Below are 19,403 nucleotides of genomic sequence, written 5' to 3'. Positions count from 1 at the left end.
ATTTATTTATTTATTTATTTATTTATTTATTTATTTATTTATTTATTTATTTATTTATTTATTTGACTAGACTAGACTAGACTTGACTAGACTTGACTTGACTAGACTAGACTAGACTTGACTTGACTAGACTTGACTAGACTAAACTAGACTAGACTAGATTTGACTTGACTTGACTAGACTTGACTAGACTAGACTAGACGTGACTTGATTAGACTAGACTTGACTTGACTAGACTAGACTAGACTAGACTAGACTAGACTTGACTAGACTTGACTAGACTTGACTTGACTTGACTTGATTTGTATCCCACCTCTCTCTGAAGACTCGGGCTGGCTTACAGCATGTTAAAAAAAACCAATACAATTCTGAAATCCAATAATAACTAAAAACAAACGGTCTAACCCCCTCAATTTAATTGAAAAACAGTCATTTCTAATTCCCCTAGCATACTTTCCACTCAACATACATTCATCCACAGGCAGGGGCTGATGATTAGTGTCTCCATTGGCAGCAATTGGTGGTGATTAAATATTTCGGTAATGACCTATAAAGCCCTACATGTCATCAGACCAGAATATCTCCGGGACAGCCTTCTGCCACATGAATCCCAGCGACCGGTTAGGTCCCAGAGAGTTGGCCTTCTCCGGGTCCCGTCGATTAAACAATGTCATTTGGCAGGACCCAGGGGAAGAGCCTTCTCTGTGGCAGGCCCGACCCTCTGGAACCAGGTCCCCCCAGAGATCAGAATTGCCCCCACCCTCCTTGCCTTTCCTAAGCTCCTTAAAACCCACCTCTGTCATCAGGCATGAGGGAATTGAGATATTCCTTCCCCCCAGGCCTATACAATTTATGCATGGTATATTTGTGTGTATGTTTGGTTTTTAATAAGGGTTTTTAGTTATTTTAAATATTAGATTTGTTATATGTTGTTTTATTATTGTTGTTAGCCGCTCCGAGTCTACGGAGAGGAGTGGCATACAAATAAAATAAAATAAAAAAATAAAATAAAATAAAATAAAATAAAATAAAATAAAATAAAATAAAATATAAAATAAAATAAAATAAAATAAAATAAAATAAAATAAAATAAAATAAAATAAATACTATTTCATTCTATGTATATATGCCATACGTGTACATACATATTACACACATGCACACAAAAATATACATTATTAATTTTTTATTTATTTGTTTGTTTTGTCCAATACACAATAATACACAATGAAGGTAATAGAGGACACCTTCGAGGAAATAGAATTAGAGAAAGAATAGAAGAGAGAGTATAGGATAAAATAAATCGATGAGAGAATAGAAGAAAGATATAGGGATAGAAGAGGAGATATATGGGATATAGGAGAGACAATAGGACAGGAGTCGGAAGGGCACTTATGCACGCCCCTTACTGACCTCTTAGGAATCTGGAGAGGTCAACCCTGGACAGTCTAAAGGTAAAATGTTGGGGGTTAGGGGATGATACTACGGAGTCCGTAGTACCATCTACCATATATGGTAGATAACTACCATATATTTTATTTTATTTTATTTATTTATTTTGTCCAATACACAATAATACACAATGAAGGTTATAGTGGATATAGTAGAGAAGAAATACGAGATATAGGAGAGACTATAGGACAGGGGATGGAAGGCACTCTAGTGCGCTTATGTACGCCCCTTATATGGTAGTTATCTACCATATAAAGTGTATGTACACCCACGCACACTATTCTGAAATTCTACACATTCAACCTAATTTACTGCCATAGGAAAAAAAAAACCCAGAAGGGGAAAAAATCAATTTTTTTCTACTGGTTCTGCATTCCTGACTGTATCTGTAGGACCCCATCACTGGCTACCTGTATACGTAAGGGTAGGAAAGCTTCAACTCTCATCTTTCGCCAGTCCCATGTTACACCAACACTCCGCAGTCTGCATTGGTTGCCGATCAATTTCCGGTCGCAATTCAAAGTGTTGGTTATGACCAACACTTTGGTCATAATACCTCCAAGACCGCCTCCTGCCGCACGAATCCCAGCGACCGATTAGGTCCCACAGAGTGGGCCTTCTCCGGGTCCCGTCAACTAAACAGTGTCGGTTGGCGGGCCCCAGGGGAAGAGCCTTCTCTGTGGCGGCACCGGCTCTCTGGAACCAACTCCCCCCGGAGATTAGAACTGCCCCTACTCTACCTGCCTTCCGTAAACTCCTTAAAACCCACCTTTGCCGTCAGGCATGGGGGAACTAAGACATCTCCCCCTGGGCATGTTTAAATTGTGTATGGTATGCTTGTGAGTGTGTATGTACTATATGGGGTTTCTTTTTAAATCTTAAATGTTTTAAATGTATTCAGATTATTTATGATTTGTTTTTCTCTGCTGTGAGCCGCCCCGAGTCCTCGGAGAGGGGCGGCATACAAATCTAAATAATAAATAAAATAAATAAAATGACCTATAAAGCCCTTCATGGCATCGGACCAGAATATCTCCGGGACCGCCTTCTGCCGCACGAATCCCAGCGACCAGTTAGGTCCCACAGAGTCGGCTTTCTCCGGGTCCCATCAACTAAGCAATGTCATTTGGCGGGACCCAGGAGAAGAGCCTTCTCTGTGGTGGTCCCGGCCCTCTGGAACCAGCTTCCCCCAGATATCAGAATTGCCCCCACCCTCCTTGCCTTTCGCAAGCTCCTTAAAACCCACCCCTGTAGTCAGGCATGGGGGAATTGAAATTTCCCTTCCCCCTAGGCTTATAGAATTTATACATGGTATGCTTGTATGTATGACTGTTTCTTTAAATTGGGTTTTTTATTATTATTTTTAATATTAGATTTGTTTACATTGTCTTTTTATACTGTTGTTAGCCGTCCCGAGTCTTCGGAGAGGGGCGGCATACAAATCCGATTAATAAATAAAATAAATAAATAAATAAAAACATAACCAGAGGCCAGAAGGAAAAAAAAGAAAAAAAATCATTTTTTTTCTACTGGTTCTGCATTGCTAACCATACCTGTAGGAACCCATCACTGGCTACCTATATACTTACAATTAGGAAAGCTTCAACTCACGTCTTTCGCCAGTCACTTGGATCAAATTCCTTTTACACGTGACTCCAGAGGCCCCATTAATCTCTCTCTCATCCTCTGGTCTCCTTCTCCACGGTGCTGTCATCAATTGCTCTGCCCACGGATGGGATCTTCCACTCACATTGCAACCGAGGCATTCTTCCAAGAAGCTGGCTTCATACTTCTGTAGGCAGTCTATGGAAAGAGAGAGAGAGAAAGAAGGCTGCCAAGTTGAGTGTTTTCATTCTTTAAACTCTTAACCACAGCATTTAGGTGCTGAGGCAACCCATGTGAAGCTGTAGAGCTTCTTGTTTGAGGGGGGAGGCAGCAATGATTCACAGATGGGACCTTTTGCTAAAGCAAACAGCTTAGTCCATTCCGATCCTGGCTGCCAAGTTTGCTCTTTTAGAATGCTGTTTGACTTCTGCTCAGAGGACAATTTATGTTAAAGAGAGAGAGAGAGAAAAAATCAAGTTGGAAAAAAGTCTGGTGGTTTGTTTTTCTGCTGGTTTCTTGAGCTCAGTCAACTATTATTATTATTTTTCATTTCATTTATTCATTTGTCCAATACATAAATACATAGGAAGAAAATAGACATGTGATAATATAAAAGAGGGTGAAGGTGAACTTAGGGGATATATGAAAGGAAGAGAATATATAAGATAGGTGAAAGAAAGGAAAGACAATTGGACAGGGGACAAAAGGCACACCAGTGCACTTATGTACACCCCTTACTGGCCTCTTAGGAACCTGGAGAGGTCAATCGTGGAGAGTCTAAGAGAGAAATGTTGGGGGTTAGGGGTTGACACTATTGAGTCCGGTAGTGAGTTCCAAGCTTTGATAACTCGATTGTTGAAATCATATTTTTTACAGTCAAGTTTGGCACGGTTCGTATTAAGTTTGAATCTGTTGCGTGCTCTTGTGTTATTGCGGTTGAAGCTGAAGTAGTCATTGACCGGTAAGACATTGCAGCATATGATCTTGTGGACAATACTCAAATCGTGTTTTAGGCGTCATAGTTCTAGGCTTTCTAGGCCTAGGATTGTTAGTCTATTTTCGTAGGATTATTATTATTATTATTATTATTATTATTATTATTATTATTATTAATTAGATTTGTATGCCGCCCCTCTCCGAAGACTCGGGGCGGCTCACAACAGTAATAGAAACAATATGACAGTGAGACAAATCTAATATTAAAATAAAACATGTCTAAAAACCCCAACAATTTAAAACCATACAACACATACATACCAAACATAAAATATAAAAGCCGGGGGAGGATGTCTCAGTTCCCCAATGCCTGGCGATAAAGGTGGGTCTTGAGTAATTTGCAAAAGACAAGGAGGGTGAGGGCCATTCTAATCTCTGGGGGGAGTTGATTCCAGAGGACCGGGGCCACCACAGAGAAGGCTGTTCCACTGGGGCCCGCCAAACGACATTGTTTGGTCGACGGGACTCGGAGAAGGCCAACTCTGTGGGACCTTATCGGCCGCTGGGATTTGTGCGGTAGAAGGCGGTTCTGGATATATTCTGGTCCAATGCCATATAGGGCTTTAAAGGTCATTACCAACACTTTGAACTATCCCGTTCTAACAGCAGAAAAGAGTGAGAATAATCTTGCTGAATTGACTTAAATCCCTCTAGTGAAGAGAGGGAGCAGGGGAGACAGGATAGCAGCCTTCCAATATTTTTGGCAGGGTGGGGGGGTTTAATTTTTTTTATTTTTCTCCACCGTGCAATAAAAACACATAAAAACACATCCTTCAAGCCTAACATTATTTATGTATTAAATTTTCTTATCTAATGAAAAATTAAAAAAAAGAAAACTTCTAGGAGAATCTCCACTTTGTTTTAACATTTAAACAATCATATGTCCATCCTTCCAAAATCTAAGTTCATTAATTTTTTAAAAAATTAGCTACAAAAATCAAAATTATCAATGTCTATCCTAATAACATTTTCTTATCACCTAAAACAAGAATTCCGTCACTCCCAACAGGTCAAATTAAAATTTATCTATTCAAAGTAATATCCAACACAAACTTTTAATTTAATTTTATTTCTATATCAGTATATATATTTAAATACACGATACAAGTGAAGTAACAATATTCACGTGCAAGCAGCAAGTAATAATGAAGAAACTACCTTAGATCTGTGTTGTATCATTATCTAATACTGCCACTATTCCTTTTTTTGTCATCCGGGTTTCTAGTTCTAATACCTTCCAAACCAATTATTAGAAAGGAGATCAAACTGGACAAGTTTAGAAATTTCCCTTACCTTTCATAACTCCTCAATTGCTTTTTTTGTATTGCTTTTTAATCACTACCTAAAATAAATCATTTATATTTTTTATGGATCATTTAATATGGACAAAGAATTTATAGACGTTTTACAGTTAATGTTCAGCATGCTCTTGAACAAAAAAAAAAGCCAAAAGTTATTTCTTCTCCTTTTCTTATTTTCTGACTCTCATCATTCTAGTTACAACATGACTTTGCTAAAATGTTCCGTATAAGCAGTGATGGGCTCCTACAGGTATGGTCAGGTACGCAGAACCGGTAGAAAAAATTGATTTCTTTTTCATTTTTCCCCTTCTGGACTCTGTGTATGTTTTTCCTATGAGATTGAATGTGTATAATTTTAGAAGATCTCTCTCTCTCTCTCTCTCTCTCTCTGTGTATATACACATACAGTTTATATAGTAGATAATGTATATTTTTGTGTGCCTGTGTGTAATATGTATGTACACATATGGCATATATACATAGAATTAAAGAGTATATTTTGGATGTTCAGTAATAGTAAATAGAATAGAATAGAATAGAATAGAATTTTTATTGGCCAAGTGTGATTGGACACACAAGGAATTTGTCTTGGTGCATATGCTCTCAGCGTACATAAAATAAAATATACATTTGTCAAGAATCATGTGGTACGACACTTAATGATTGTCATAGGGGTCAAATAAGCAATGAAGAAGCAATATTAATACAAATCTTAGGATATAAGCAACAAGTTACAGTCATACAGTCAACATGGGAGGAAATGGGTGATAGGAATGATGAGAAAAACTAGTAGAATAGAAGTGCAGATTTAGTAGAAAGTCTGACAGTGTTGAGGGAATTATTTGTTTAGTAGAGTGATGGCGTTCGGAAAAAAACTGTTCTTGTGTCTAGTTGTCTTGGTGTGCAGTGCTCTGTAGCGACGTTTTGAGGGTAGGAGTTGAAACAATTTGTGTCCAGGATGTGAGAGGTCAGTAAATATTTTCCCCGCCCTCTTTTTGACTCGTGCAGTAGATAGGGAAATTGTATCTCTTGGAGGCGAGGAGAGGCCAGGCACTCTAACCCAAAGCCTTGACATGAGTAACGTCAAGTTGGCCACCTTTAAGCCAGTCACATACCTTTAAGTCCCCCAAGTCACGTGATCATCAAGCCACTCCCACCTGGTCACATGGCAAGCAAGCCACAACCACAAAACAAGCCACACCCACAATGTGGTAGTAAAATTTTTTGCAGCCCTTCACTGCCTATAAGTCAGGAATGGTCTACTTTGTTGATGGTCTGTGAGAATGACCTTGGGAGAATGGAGGAGGAGGAAGCGAAGGAGTAGAAGTCTAGGCAAGGGATAGTGTGGGAAGAAACATCCATCTGGTTCAATTCCAATCTGGGAGAAAGACGCTGGGAACATGGAGGCTGATTGGAAAGATGGTTTAATGATGAAACAGAACCACATGGTTCTGGGCAGCCAACCATGTGGAGTTGAGAGTGGGAGGTTTTTTTAATACCTTCTCTTGGGCTTTGCACTTGAACTTCCTGTTCCTATGCAAGAACATCTCTTGTAGGGGTTATGTAGAGGTCGTACCTGGCTCTATAGGTTGTCTGAGTTCCCATTGAAGGTTTTTTTGGGCGGAGGGTGCAACTGAGATGATGCAATGAAGGGCCTTATGTTCTGAAAGGGTGTTGGGCAATTCCTATTATGGCTTAGTGTCTGGTTTGGATCTTGAGTGAGGGCTAATCCTACCATTCTGCTTTTGTTTCAATATATCCTGTCTCGAATGGATTTCTGCCTGCAGTATTTGCTTTGCCTATGAATAGACCTACCTAGATACTTGGCTTCTTTCAATAAACTCTTTATCTCTTAAGTGTTGACATCTGCTTTGGGCTATTCAGGAAGGTGGGAGCTGCTCTCCAAGAGCGTTTTTCTCCATTTCTCATCTAGGGAAATATGATATTCTGCCTTTTTAATATTTCCTAAAATTTTTCATTCTTCTAGAAGAGGGGTAGAGGGTAGGTGCTAATTTTCTACAACAGGCAGCTCAGCTAGGGGTCTAATAAATGTCTCAGAAGGATCCTTATGAATTTCTTGGACTGTAAAATCTAGGGAAGAGAGAAGTATTTTTTTAGATTTGAATGAGGTTTAACATAACCTTACAATAAAGGTTGCATTAGTCATCACTGCTGGTGATTTATTTATTTATTTATTTATTTTTATTTGATTTATTGGATTTGTATGCTGCCCCTCTCCGGAGACTCGGGGCGGCTAACAACAATAATAAGACAGTGTACAATAATAATCCAATACTGAAAACGATTAAAAACCCATTAATATAAAAACCAAACATACATACAGACATACCATGCATAAAATTGTAAAGGCCTAGGGGGAAAGAGTATCTCAATTCCCCCATGCCGGGCTGCAGAGGTGGGTTTTAAGTAGCTTACGAAAAGCAAGGAGGGTGGGGGCAATTCTAATCTCTGGGGAGAGTTGGTTCCAGAGGGCCGGGGCCGCCACAGAGAAGGCTCTTCCCCTGGGTCCTGCCAGGTGGCATTGTTTAGTTGACGGGACCCGGAGAAGACCCACGTCGCTGGGATTCTTGAAGCAGAAGGCGGTCCCTGAGATAATCTGGTCCGGTGCCATGAAGGGCTTTATAGGTCATAACCAACACTTTGAATTGTGACCGGAAACTGATCGGCAACCAATGCAGACTGCGGGGTGTTGTGTAACATGGGCATATTTGGGAAAGCCCATGATTGCTCTCGCAGCTGCATTCTGCATGATCTGAAGTTTCCAGACACTTTTCAAAGGTAGCCCCATGTAGAGAGCGTTACAGTAGTCGAACCTCGAGGTGATGAGGGCATGAGTGACCGTTAGCAGTGACTCCCGGTCCAAATAGAACCGCAACTGGTGCACCAGGCGAACCTGGGCAAACGCCCCCCTCGCCACAGCTGAAAGATGGTTCTCTAATGTGAGCTGTGGATCGAGGAGGACGCCCAAGTTGCGGACCCTCTCTGAGGGGGTCTGACGACTTATAATATGGATGCCATATTTAATTCTAGTAAATATTTAAAATCACCAAAGTGGATTTGATGTACCGATTCCAAGTTTGTTCTTGTTGTAACTTTGCTCCAGGCCTTCCTTTCCTCTACCATCACCTGGAGTCCATTTAACCCACTGTGTCAGTGACTCCATCCAGCCACCTCCTTCTCTTTCATCCCATTCTTCCTTTGCCCTCAATTGTTCCCAGCATTAGGCTCTTCTCCAATGGGTCCTTCCTTCTCTTCAGGATCTGGCCTTCTAAAGAGCGGCCTGAGTTCATCTCCTCTAGGACTGATGGGTTGGATCGCCTTGCAGTCCAAGGGACTAAATTAAAACCATCTCATTTCCTCCCGTAACAAAATAATTGCTGATTTTGACACGGAATAATCCATCCTGATTTACTCCCCTCTCTTGTGTCCAGGAATTCTACGAAGTATTGCCACGCAGTATGCCACAGATATTACGGGCAAAGCAAATGTATCCCTTTCAAATGGTTCCTATTAATCCGTTGAGCTTCCCAAAGTTGTTGGCAGTCTTTTAACTGAATTTCTCTCCCAGATGGACATATTTGGAGGTCTGGCTTGTGTTCTCGGACTGGTGGAAGAGGTCAAAGTTAATCTCTCTCTTTTTTCTTCCTGTCTTATCTGAAGGACTTGGAAGCGGTGAAAGGAAAGGATGGCCTAAATTATCCATAACTTGGCACAAAGGGTTTCTTTTGCCTCTTGAACGTAATCCTTGAGGGTTTTAGCAACGAGGCCATAAAAGGTTCTGGGCTGAACTAGTGGATAAGCCGAAGGGATTGTTCCTCAGTTGATTTTTTCTCCTCATTGAAACAGACGACGTGGTTCATTGGTTTATCTTAGAGGAGGAGTAGGGACAGCCCAGTACAAGGATGTCTCAATTTACATCAGTTGTTGTTGTTGTTGTTATTATTATTATTATTATTATTATTTATTGGATTTGTATGCCGTCCCTCTCCGCAGACTCGGGGCGGCTAACAACAATGATAAAAAACAACATGTAACAATCCAATTTAATAAAACAACTAAAAACCCTTATTATAAAAACCAAACATACACACAAACATACCATACATAACTTGTAATGGCCTAGGGGAAGGAATATCCTAACTCCCCCATGCCTGGAGACAAAGGTGGGTCTTGAGTAATTTGCGAAAGACAAGGAGGGTGGGGGCCGTTCTAATCTCTGGGGGGAGTTGGTTCCAGAGGGTCGGGGCCGCCACAGAGAAGGCTCTTCCCCGGGGCCCGCCAAACGACATTGTTTGGTCAACGGGACCCGGAGAAGGCCAACTCTGTGGGACCTTATCGGCCGCTGGGATTCGTGTGGTAGAAGGCAGTTCCGGATGTATTAATTTAGTGACTGCCTTATTTAAAAAAAAAATTCATTTGTTTATACCCTTTTACTGTTTTATAAACAACTCTAGTGACGACCATATTTAATGCTACTTCGTTCTTCTATTTTCCACCATCCATGTGAAGTGAATTGGGCTGAGAGGGAGGGATTGGCCCAAAATCTCCCAGCTGGCTTTCATACATAAGGTGGGACTAGAACTCACAATTCCCTGGTTTCTAATCTGGTACCCTAACTAGACCAAACTGGCTTGTAGGCTCAGCGGGGTGAGTGACATAGGAGAAGGTTTGGTAGGGAAGGTTTGCCTATTTGCCGATGACTCTAAAGTTGATATTCTAGGGTTGATATTCCTGGAGGCGTCTGTAATATGGCAAATTATTTAGCTTTACTAGATAAGTGGTCAAAGCAATGGAAACTGCAGTTTAATGTTTCCAAATGCAAAATAATGCACTTGGGGAAAAGGAATCCTCAATCTGAGTATTGTATTGGCAGTTCTGTGCTAGCAAAAACTTCAGAAGAGAAGGATTTAGGGGTAGTGATTTCTGACAGTCTCAAAATGGGTGAATAGTGCAGTCAGGCGGTAGGGAAAGTGAGTAGAATGCTTGGCTGCATAGCTAGAGGTATAACAAGCAGGAAGAGGGAGATTGTGATCCCCTTATATAGAGCGCGGGTGAGACCACATTTGGAATACTGTGTTCTGTTCTGGAGACCTCACCTACAAAAAGAGATTGACAAAATTGAACGGGTCCAAAGATGGGCTACAAGAATGGTGGAAGGTCTTAAGCATAAAACGTATCAGGAAAGACTGAATGAACTCAATCTGTATAGTCTGGAGGACAGAAGGAAAAGGGGGGACGTGATCGAAACATTTAAATATGTTAAAGGGTTAAATAAGGTTCAGGAGGGAAGTGTTTTTAATAGGAAAGTGAACACAAGAACAAGAGGGCCCTCAATCTTCCATGTTTCTATGTTTCTTTGGCACAAGACCAAATTGCATTTTGTCCCTCCTTTGGCATCCTTTCTTATCTCTTCAATCTTAGTGTTAACTCTTGTCCCACGGCAAGGTGGCCATATTGAGTTGGCCATGGCAAGTTAGCTGTGTTGAGTTGGCCATGGCAAATCAGTCACGTTGAGTTGGCCATGGCAAGTTAGCCATGTTGAGTTGGCCATGGAAAGTTAGCCGTGTTGAGTTGGCCATGGAAAGTTAGCCATGTTGAGTTGGCCATGGCAAGTTAAACATGTTGAGTTGGCCATGGCAAGTTAGCCATGTTGAGTTAACCATGGTGAGTTGCTTTAGATGCTATTATGCATTCCTGCTGTTGTGGCCCGCCAACAGCCTGTGCAACCAGGTGCTTTGGAACCCCCAGCACCTCTTGGCAGTGCCGAGAAAGGAGGGGCTACTCCTTTCCTGAATACAACCGCATGCAGGGCCGCCAACAGGCAGGAAGTCTTACTCCAGAGGAGGTCTCCTCGGGAGTAAGACTGGGGACTAATTGGCCACACCCCTAGTCTATTTAGGAACAATAGAGACAACTGGAAAGCTGCAGGAATGAATCAGCTCCAAACTTGGATCTCTGTCGGACCTCTGTTGTGCCTTGTATTGTGAAGTCCTATTTTTCCTGCATTGGATATCTTAGCGAGGCTGAACCTTCGGACATTACGTAAGATAGCCAGAACTAATTGTCTTGTTTTGAACTAAGACTGGCTGAACTTACACCAGTTGCTAATGAATACTATTTAGCAACTTACTTTTTGCAAGCAAGGATTGTTTCTTTTGATTTGTGTGTTTTGCCACTGCTAAGCCAGTTATTAGCAGTGGTTCATTTAATTATTTAGTTCCAACCATGTGTTTGTAATACATTTCTAACTGGGGACAGAACACCTGTTTGGTTACGTGAACTCATCTGGCCTGGATGTGTGGATGCTCTGGCCTCCAGGTAAATGAACAATAGATCTCCATTTTTTCCCCGTTAGTGGTAGAATCTTAACAATTGTGGTGTTCTTCCTTCTCTTACAGAGCATCAGCAAGCAGAAGAAAGCATAAATACTGGGCTTATTCTGTGACTTGCAAAGGCACCGAATCACATCTCTTTAGGTGCAAAATGGGCGATCCCATCGCCACATTTGGTGGGAATGTTACCTGTGAGAGTGGGATGCCAGCAGTAGTAAGCTGCAGCCCGGGGCTAGCGTTTGCCCCAGGCAGTCACGATGGCTTCGGCAAAGCTTTCCGTGCTCAGGTAAGTGGAAGAATTTCTTCTTGGTCTGATATGGAACTTGAATTTGCTGTGGAGCGTATTGCTAGCTGTGAATCGTTTAGACAAAAGTTAGATTCACCTCCAAGGATGAGCACCTTGATATTAAGGAAATTGTATCCCTGGATCACCATTTCATTGCAGCAACCTGGAACCAAAGCTTGACAATGTGTGAAGTACAGTGATACCTCGTCTTACAAACGCCTCATCATACAAACTTTTCGAGATACAAACCCGGGGTTTAAGATTTTTTTGCCTCTTCTTACAAACTATTTTCAACTTACAAACCCACCGTGGCCGCTGGGATGCCCCACCTCCGGACTTCCGTTGCCAGCGAAGCGCCCGTTTTTGCGATGCTGGGATTCCCCTGCAGCATCGCAAAAACACGGAAGTCCAGAGGTGGGGTTTCCCATGGAGGGAAGCCTCGGGGGAATCCCAGCAGCGCAAAAATGGGCGTTTCGGCTGGCAAAAGGGGTGAATTTTGGGCTTGCACGCATTAATCGCTTTTCCATTGATTCCTATGGGAAACATTATTTCGTCTTACAAACTTTTCCCCTTAAGAACCTCGTCCCTGAACCAATTAAGTTTGCAAGACAAGGTATCACTGTATTCCTTATTTATCATATTCATTTCCCATCTTTTCTCCAAGAAAATGATTCTTCCTAGTTTCTCTTCTTAAAGACCTGCAAAATGAAGTTGATTGGAAGATATAAAATCACACCCAATGAGATTCATGGTTTAGTAGGGATTTGAATATAATGTTTAGTTGGAATACATGTTAACATTCAATGTGCTTATGGTTATAATCTATGGTTTCTTTATGTTCTGAGGAGTTTCCTGTTTCCTGTTACAGTAATGGAGTTGAGCAGTAAAGCACATGGTGACTGTCCTCTTTGTGTACTCTCTGGTGTTTTATATAAAACAGAATTTCTAATATGTTTGATCCATGAATGCAGTGTTTCCCCACCTTGGCAACTTGAAGATATTTGGACTTCAACTCCCAGAATTCCCCAGCCAGCGAATGCTGGTTGGGGAATTCTGGGAGTTGAAGTCCAAATATCTTCAAGTTGCCAAGGTGGGGAAACACTGCAGTAATGGGCTCCTATGGGTATGGTCAGGTACGCAGAACCGGTAGAAAATAATTTTTTTTTCTTTTTTTCCCTTCTGGGCTCTGGGCATGTTTTTCCTATCGCAGTAAATGAGGTTGAATGTGTATAATTTTAGAAGTGTGTGTGTGTACATATACATACAGTTTATATAGTAGATAATGCATATTTTTGTGTGCCTGTGTGTAATATGTATGTACACATATGGCATATATACATAGAATTAAATAGTATAATTTGGATGTTCAGTAATAGTAAATAGATAGGGAAATTGTATCTCTTTGAGGCGAGGAGAGGCCAGGCAACCTAACCCTAACCCAAACCCTTGACATGAGTGATGTCAAGTTGGCCACCTTTAAGCCAGTCACATGACCTTTAAGCCACTCCCAGTCACATGATCTACAAGCCACTCCCACCTGGTCACATGGCTGGCAAGTCACACCCACAAAATAAGCCACGCTCATAGTGCGGTAGTAAAAATTTTTGCAGCCCTTCACTGGTTTGATCTTACCAAAACATTAATTGATCCTAGGAAAAACCACTTTTCTGCAATTAAAATACCCTCCAGTTGTAAGGAGTCTGCGGAAAGGGGCGGCATACAAATCTAATAAATAAATAAAATATCCCAAATTTTTCAGCAGTGGAGATGTTCATTCCAATTAGAGAAAACTGTTGTGATCATTAAATTAACTATGGTGCTTGATTTGTCTTTAGCAGATTGCTTTCCAGGTTATTCTACATTTTTTATTTTTTTTAATTGAATTTTTTGAAACAAAAAACAAACACATACAAAAAATAGACACATCATACAATACATACAAACAGTTTACAGAAACTTGTGCATTTTGAATTAATGTTGTTTTTACATTGCCTTTTTCTGCATTGTCCTCTTTTATTTTGTTTGGTTTTTTTCATTTCTGTTTTTTCTCTCCATCCAATTGTATAATTTTGCCCATACGATATAATAAAAGACAATTATACCAGGTTATTCTATTTGTGATCACAGGTTGAGATAGGGTGAAGGCCTCACTTCGGAGAGGGGCGGCATCCAAATCTACCGTATTTTTCGCTCCATAAGACGCAGTTTTTTTCCTCCCAAAGTAGGATGAAAAATCAGCCCCGTCTTATGGAGCGAAGATGCAGGCAGGGAGGGGGGGGGGAGGCTGCGAACTCGGAAGCGCCATCCCGCCGGCTGGCTGGCTAGCTGCTGCCTGGCCCCCTCCCTCCCAGAGGAGGGTCTCCCTCCGCACCACCAGCGGCGCTCCCCCCGCCAGCCAGCCAGCCAAGCCCCGCGCCCGCCGGAACCGGCTCCTCGCTCTCCCCCCACCGCCCGCCGTGTTTGCAGGAGGTGGGGAGGGTCGGGCGGCCCGCCAAGGCCAGGAGGGACGCCGCTGCCCCCCCTTCCCTCTCTCCGCCCGCCGCTGCGCCTCCTTGACGCCGAGAGGAAATGCTGGCAAAGGCTTTTCTCAGCGGAGGCCGGCGAAGGCGATATTCAATGTCGGGGGCGCATGGGCGGTTGTGCGCGCTCCCTATCTCCCTGCTAGCCCACTCGGAATATTCAAAATAAGAAAAGCCTTTGCCGGTGAAGGTGCGTCTTGTAGAGCGAAAAATACGGTAATAAACTAAACTCTCTGGTCAATCTGTTCAGACAGAGCAATGTAAGATGGTTTCACAACCAGGATCGCTCAAGCTTCTGAGTTGCTTCTAAGAAATTCTAGCATTGAGGGCTTGCCATAGTGCCTTCCTTCAATGCAAATATTGGCAGGGTAGCAAATTTAAAAATTAAAATATTTGGTGAACATCTACCAATGTGAAAAGGTTAGTGTTTCTTGAGATTTCATATGTCTCACATGAGAACTCCAAAGATTTCGGACTAGGATAAAGACGTCTTCTGTAGTTTGCTGATCATATTAAATCTTAGGCCACCTGAATTTTGAAAAATGGTGGCACTCAGATTACCGAAGGATCATAAAAGTAATTACTTAATTGTTAACTTTGAGAATTGTAGGTTAGCTAGAGTTCTATGTGGCTGTGGCTGTGGCTGTCTTAGTACTGAAATCACAAATCTTTGCATTTCAAATACTCTTAGGAAAAGATGTTGAATATATTGGACACTGAATAGTGTCATTATAGCCTGAGTAAGTTTACTCAGCCACTCCTTAGCTCCAAAAGTGAGCAAAAATCTGCTCAGTCAGGGTCCAAATTCTATTGGGATAAAATATCCTAGCTAATCACGAATTTTTTGTCCATATATGGTCATTATTTACAGGACTGTGAACATAACTGGCTAGAATCCAGTGGTAGGATAAGGCACACATTACGTTTGTACAAGTTAGTATTCTTCACAATACTTTGTGATGTATATCAATAGTAGGAGCTTTGCTTCTTAACTTGCCTTTTTTGTCTCTGAAGTCCAGCAGCTTTATTGCTGGACTAGCCTTTCATCTCATGGAATTGTAAGCAATGTTCATTTAAAGATAAGTTTGTGTTTTCTCCTAAATAAGTTGTTGTTGTTGTTGTTGTTGTTGTTGTTGTTGTTCTTCTTCTTCTTCTTCTTCTTCTTCTTCTTCTTCTTTCTCTTCCTCTTCCTCCTCCTCCTCCTCCTCCTCCTCCCCTTTCTTCTTCTCCTCCTCCTCCTTCTCTTCCTCCTCCTCCTCTTCCTCCTCCTCCTCTTCCTCCTCCTCCTCCTCCTTCCTCTCCTTCTCCTCCTCTTCCTCTTCCTCCTCCTCCTCCCCTCCTCCTCTGCTCAGGGAGATACAAAATTCTGACTTTTACTATTCTCGCAGCCCCGACCATTGTTGATTGATGTTGTTGTATTATGTCCTTAATGTTGTGTCTCCATTTCCTTCGTGGGCTGCATTCCTTGACCTTCCCTTCTTTTTGTCTATGCCTTGTACAGTATGGAATTCCTAAATGAGATGACAGCATTTAAAACAAAAACCTTGTAAAAATGTTTTGGGACTTAAATAGGAGACATTTAAGAGCCAGTCATAAACAGCTTTTCTCGCAATTCCAAATAATTCCTAGTGCCCAAAATATTATCTCCCCTGCAAATTCTAATTTTGCAAAGTTCAGCATTCCAAGGTGTATGTTTATATTTCCTGTTCCTCCTCAAAGAACACTAACAATATCTTCAAGGCATCTTAAAATGTTGCATTTGTTTTTCAAGCACAGCTGCTCCGCTGATCCTATTTACCTGGGAAATGCTAAGTACTATATTCTGCGGAGCCTTGTTTATCATTTAGCTTTAACTCAGGATGTTTGGGAGTTTCAGAAGCTTCATTTATGGCTGGAAGGATTGAAACTCTTGGCAAAACCTTCTCTACTTCTCCTTCCAAACTCTTTTATTCATGCCAACTGACTGTTGCTTTGTGTTCTTCCAAACAGACAGCTTTCCTATTATGTAAAGAGTAACATGGACAGATATGCCTTAGAATTCCTGGACTTTATGGAAGGGTGGATTTGTAGCTTGTTAGCACGCCGTGACAGCAAAAGAAAACTGATTTGTTTTTAATGTAGCTGCTGCCGCCAACTGTTTCTGAGTGAGCGCCATTTTTGGATGCCATAGATCGGCACTCATATTTTAAAAGCTGAAAATTGCCACATAGGACTTCTTAAGTTGGTAACAAAAATAGTGATCACAACATTTGTTTGCTTGCTTATTTGTTTATGTTATGGCGAAAGAACATGGGTGTGCACTGTTGCGCATGCACAAGTGCCCACACCCATAATTCACTGCAACAACATCGCTAAGAAGGCCTCAAGAGTTGTAAACCTAATCCTACGTAGCTTCTGCTCTGGAAATCTCACACTACTTACCAGAGCTTACAAAACTTTCGCCAGACCTATCCTTGAATACAGCTCATGTGTTTGGAACCCATATCGCATCTCAGACATTAACACCCCTGAAAATGTTCAAAGATACTTCACAAGAAGAGCCCTTCATTCCTCCACTCAAAACAGAATACCTACGAAACTAGACTTACAATCCTGGGTCTTGAAAGCTTAGAACTACGACGCCTTAAACATGATCTAAGTATTTTATTTATTTATTTATTTTGTCCAATACACAATGAGGGTTTTAGTGGGTATATATCTATATACACATAGTAAAATACATGATGAAGGTTATAGTAAAATATATCTAAGAAATAATAGAAAAGAAGGTATAGTAATAGAACATATCAATGAAAGAATAGAAGAAGAGATATAGGAATAGAAGAAAGGTATAGGAGATATAGGAGAGCAATAGGACAGGGGACGGAAAACACTCACAAGATCATGTGCTGCAATGTCCTGCCTGTCAAAGACTACTTCAGCTTCAACCACAACAACACAAGAGCACACAACAGATTCAAGCTTAATATTAACCGCTCCAAACTTGACTGTAAAAAATATGACTTTAGTATGTTTCCCCTGCCACACCTACCAAGCCACACCCACAGAACCAGTGGAGAAAAATTAGGAATTTCATCCCTGGTTCGCATGTTTGCCATATGTGACCTTCCCTGGGGTTTTTCAAAAGCAATGTCAAGGGGGAAAACCGTTAATGACCCCGTGATTCCTTTACTAATTTGTGACAAATTTTGTTTTGAAAATTCAGCTATGAAATCACTTAATGTCTGCATTTCATAGGGATCAAAGTTCTGGTCCCAGATCTGGTCTTAAGTTGAGTTTTATCTTTATGCTATTTGTGATTGGTGCCAGGAGGTTCATTTAAGTGGATCAGAGTTCTTCAAACTTGGCAACTTTAAGACTTGTGGACTTCAACTCCCAGAATTCTGGGAGTTGAAGTCCACAAGTCTTAAAGTTGCCAAGTTTGAGGACCCCTGATGTGGATGAATTGACTTAAAAACAACCAACCAAAATTGCCTCTGACAATTGCATCCCTAAGTAATAAAAGGGTTTTTTTCCCCCATTCCTTTATAGCATCTTCTGGTCAGGCTAAGGGGTGGCGCACATATTGGAGAAGGCCGGCTTGAAGTGTTGATGAATGGAGAATGGGGAACCATTTGTGATGATGGATGGGACCTGCCTTCAGCCAGTGTGGCCTGCCGAGAACTGGGCTTTGGAACTGCCAAGGAGGCTGTCTCGGGTGCAAGATATGGACAAGGTAAGCATGTTTATTTATGGGACTGTCTCTTGCCATATACCTCCAGGAGACTTATAAGAGCACACAGAGTTGGCCTCTCCAGGTCCCGTCAGCCAAGCAATGCAGGCTGGTGAGGCCACGGGGGAGGGCCTTCTCTGTGGCTGCCCTGGCTCTATGGGATCAACTCCTTCCTGATGTCCATACTGTTCCCACCCTACTGGCCTTCCGTAAGGCCACGAAGACCCAGCTTTGCCGACAGGCCTGGGGGCCATGAACCAACAACAACCATGGCCAAATTGTATGAATGTTTAGTACGCCTGTTGGGTTAGTTCTTGTGTTATTAGGGTTTTAATTAATGGTTTTATAACTTAGTTTTATATTTGATTTCTTTTTATTGTCTTGTATTTTATACTGTTGCAAGCCACCGAGTCCTTCGGGTGGCATAAAAGTTGAATTAATAATAAATTAATAATAAATAAGTAAGTAGGTAAGTAAGTAAATAAGTAAATGTTTAAAATTAGGGAGTTTGTTAGAAAGGATGAAGGAGTAATGAAGATGGAGAACCCAAGAGCTGAACGCATGTAAATGGATAGATACAGTAATGGGCAGCCAAAGTTTTTACTGCCACACTGTGGGTGTGGCTTATTTTGTGGGTGTGGCTTGATGGTCATGTGATTGCATAGGAGTGACTTGCCAGCCATGTGACCAGGTGGGAGTGGCTTGAATGATCATTATCGTTCAAGTGAACTGTTAAGTCCTCGACTAAGTGTCACCAGTGTTGCTCTCTGGAGTGACAATTTGCTTTGTGTTTCCCGCGCTCTCCTTCCTGGGTCACTCCCTGCCTCAGGCTGGGTAGCTAGGCAAATGGATGCCAATTAGCTGTTGAGAAAAGAGGGGGGATTAAATGGGCCCCCTGCAACTCCTGCCGGTGCTGGTCTCCCTGCCGCTTTCCAAGGAGGTGGTGGAGGATGGGAAGGGGGTATGGTCACCTAAAGCTGGGCACACAGCTTCATTTCTGCCGGTGGAACTGCGTTCCACCCCGTCCTGCCTGCTGCCCACCCCTGGATGGATGGATGGATGGATGGGTGGGTGGGTGGGTAGGTAGGTAGGTAGGTAGATAGATAGATAGATAGATAGATAGATAGATAGATAGATAGATAGATAGATAGATAGATAGATAGAGTGGAAGGTAGGTAG

The 19,403-nt window shown here is 41.8% G+C and overlaps 1 protein-coding gene across 3 annotated transcripts in view; it reads left to right on the top strand.

The window, feature by feature from the left end:
* Positions 1-19,403, top strand: part of LOXL2 (lysyl oxidase like 2) — a 121,247-nt gene that overhangs the window by 68,994 nt on the left and 32,850 nt on the right. For 2 of the 3 annotated variants that reach the window (XM_070765251.1, XM_070765252.1), the window contains exons 5-6: positions 11,774-11,993; positions 18,044-18,227. In XM_070765251.1, coding sequence (XP_070621352.1) covers positions 11,774-11,993; positions 18,044-18,227 — 404 coding nt within the window. Of the gene's footprint in view, positions 1-11,773; positions 11,994-15,480; positions 15,571-18,043; positions 18,228-19,403 lie in introns of those variants that run through there. The other variant, XM_070765254.1, reaches the window with a different exon arrangement.

The sequence above is a fragment of the Erythrolamprus reginae genome, chromosome 12 (genome assembly GCF_031021105.1).
Source record: "Erythrolamprus reginae isolate rEryReg1 chromosome 12, rEryReg1.hap1, whole genome shotgun sequence".
Taxonomy (NCBI): Eukaryota; Metazoa; Chordata; class Lepidosauria; order Squamata; family Dipsadidae; genus Erythrolamprus; species Erythrolamprus reginae.
This window is presented reverse-complemented; position numbering and strand designations above follow the sequence as displayed.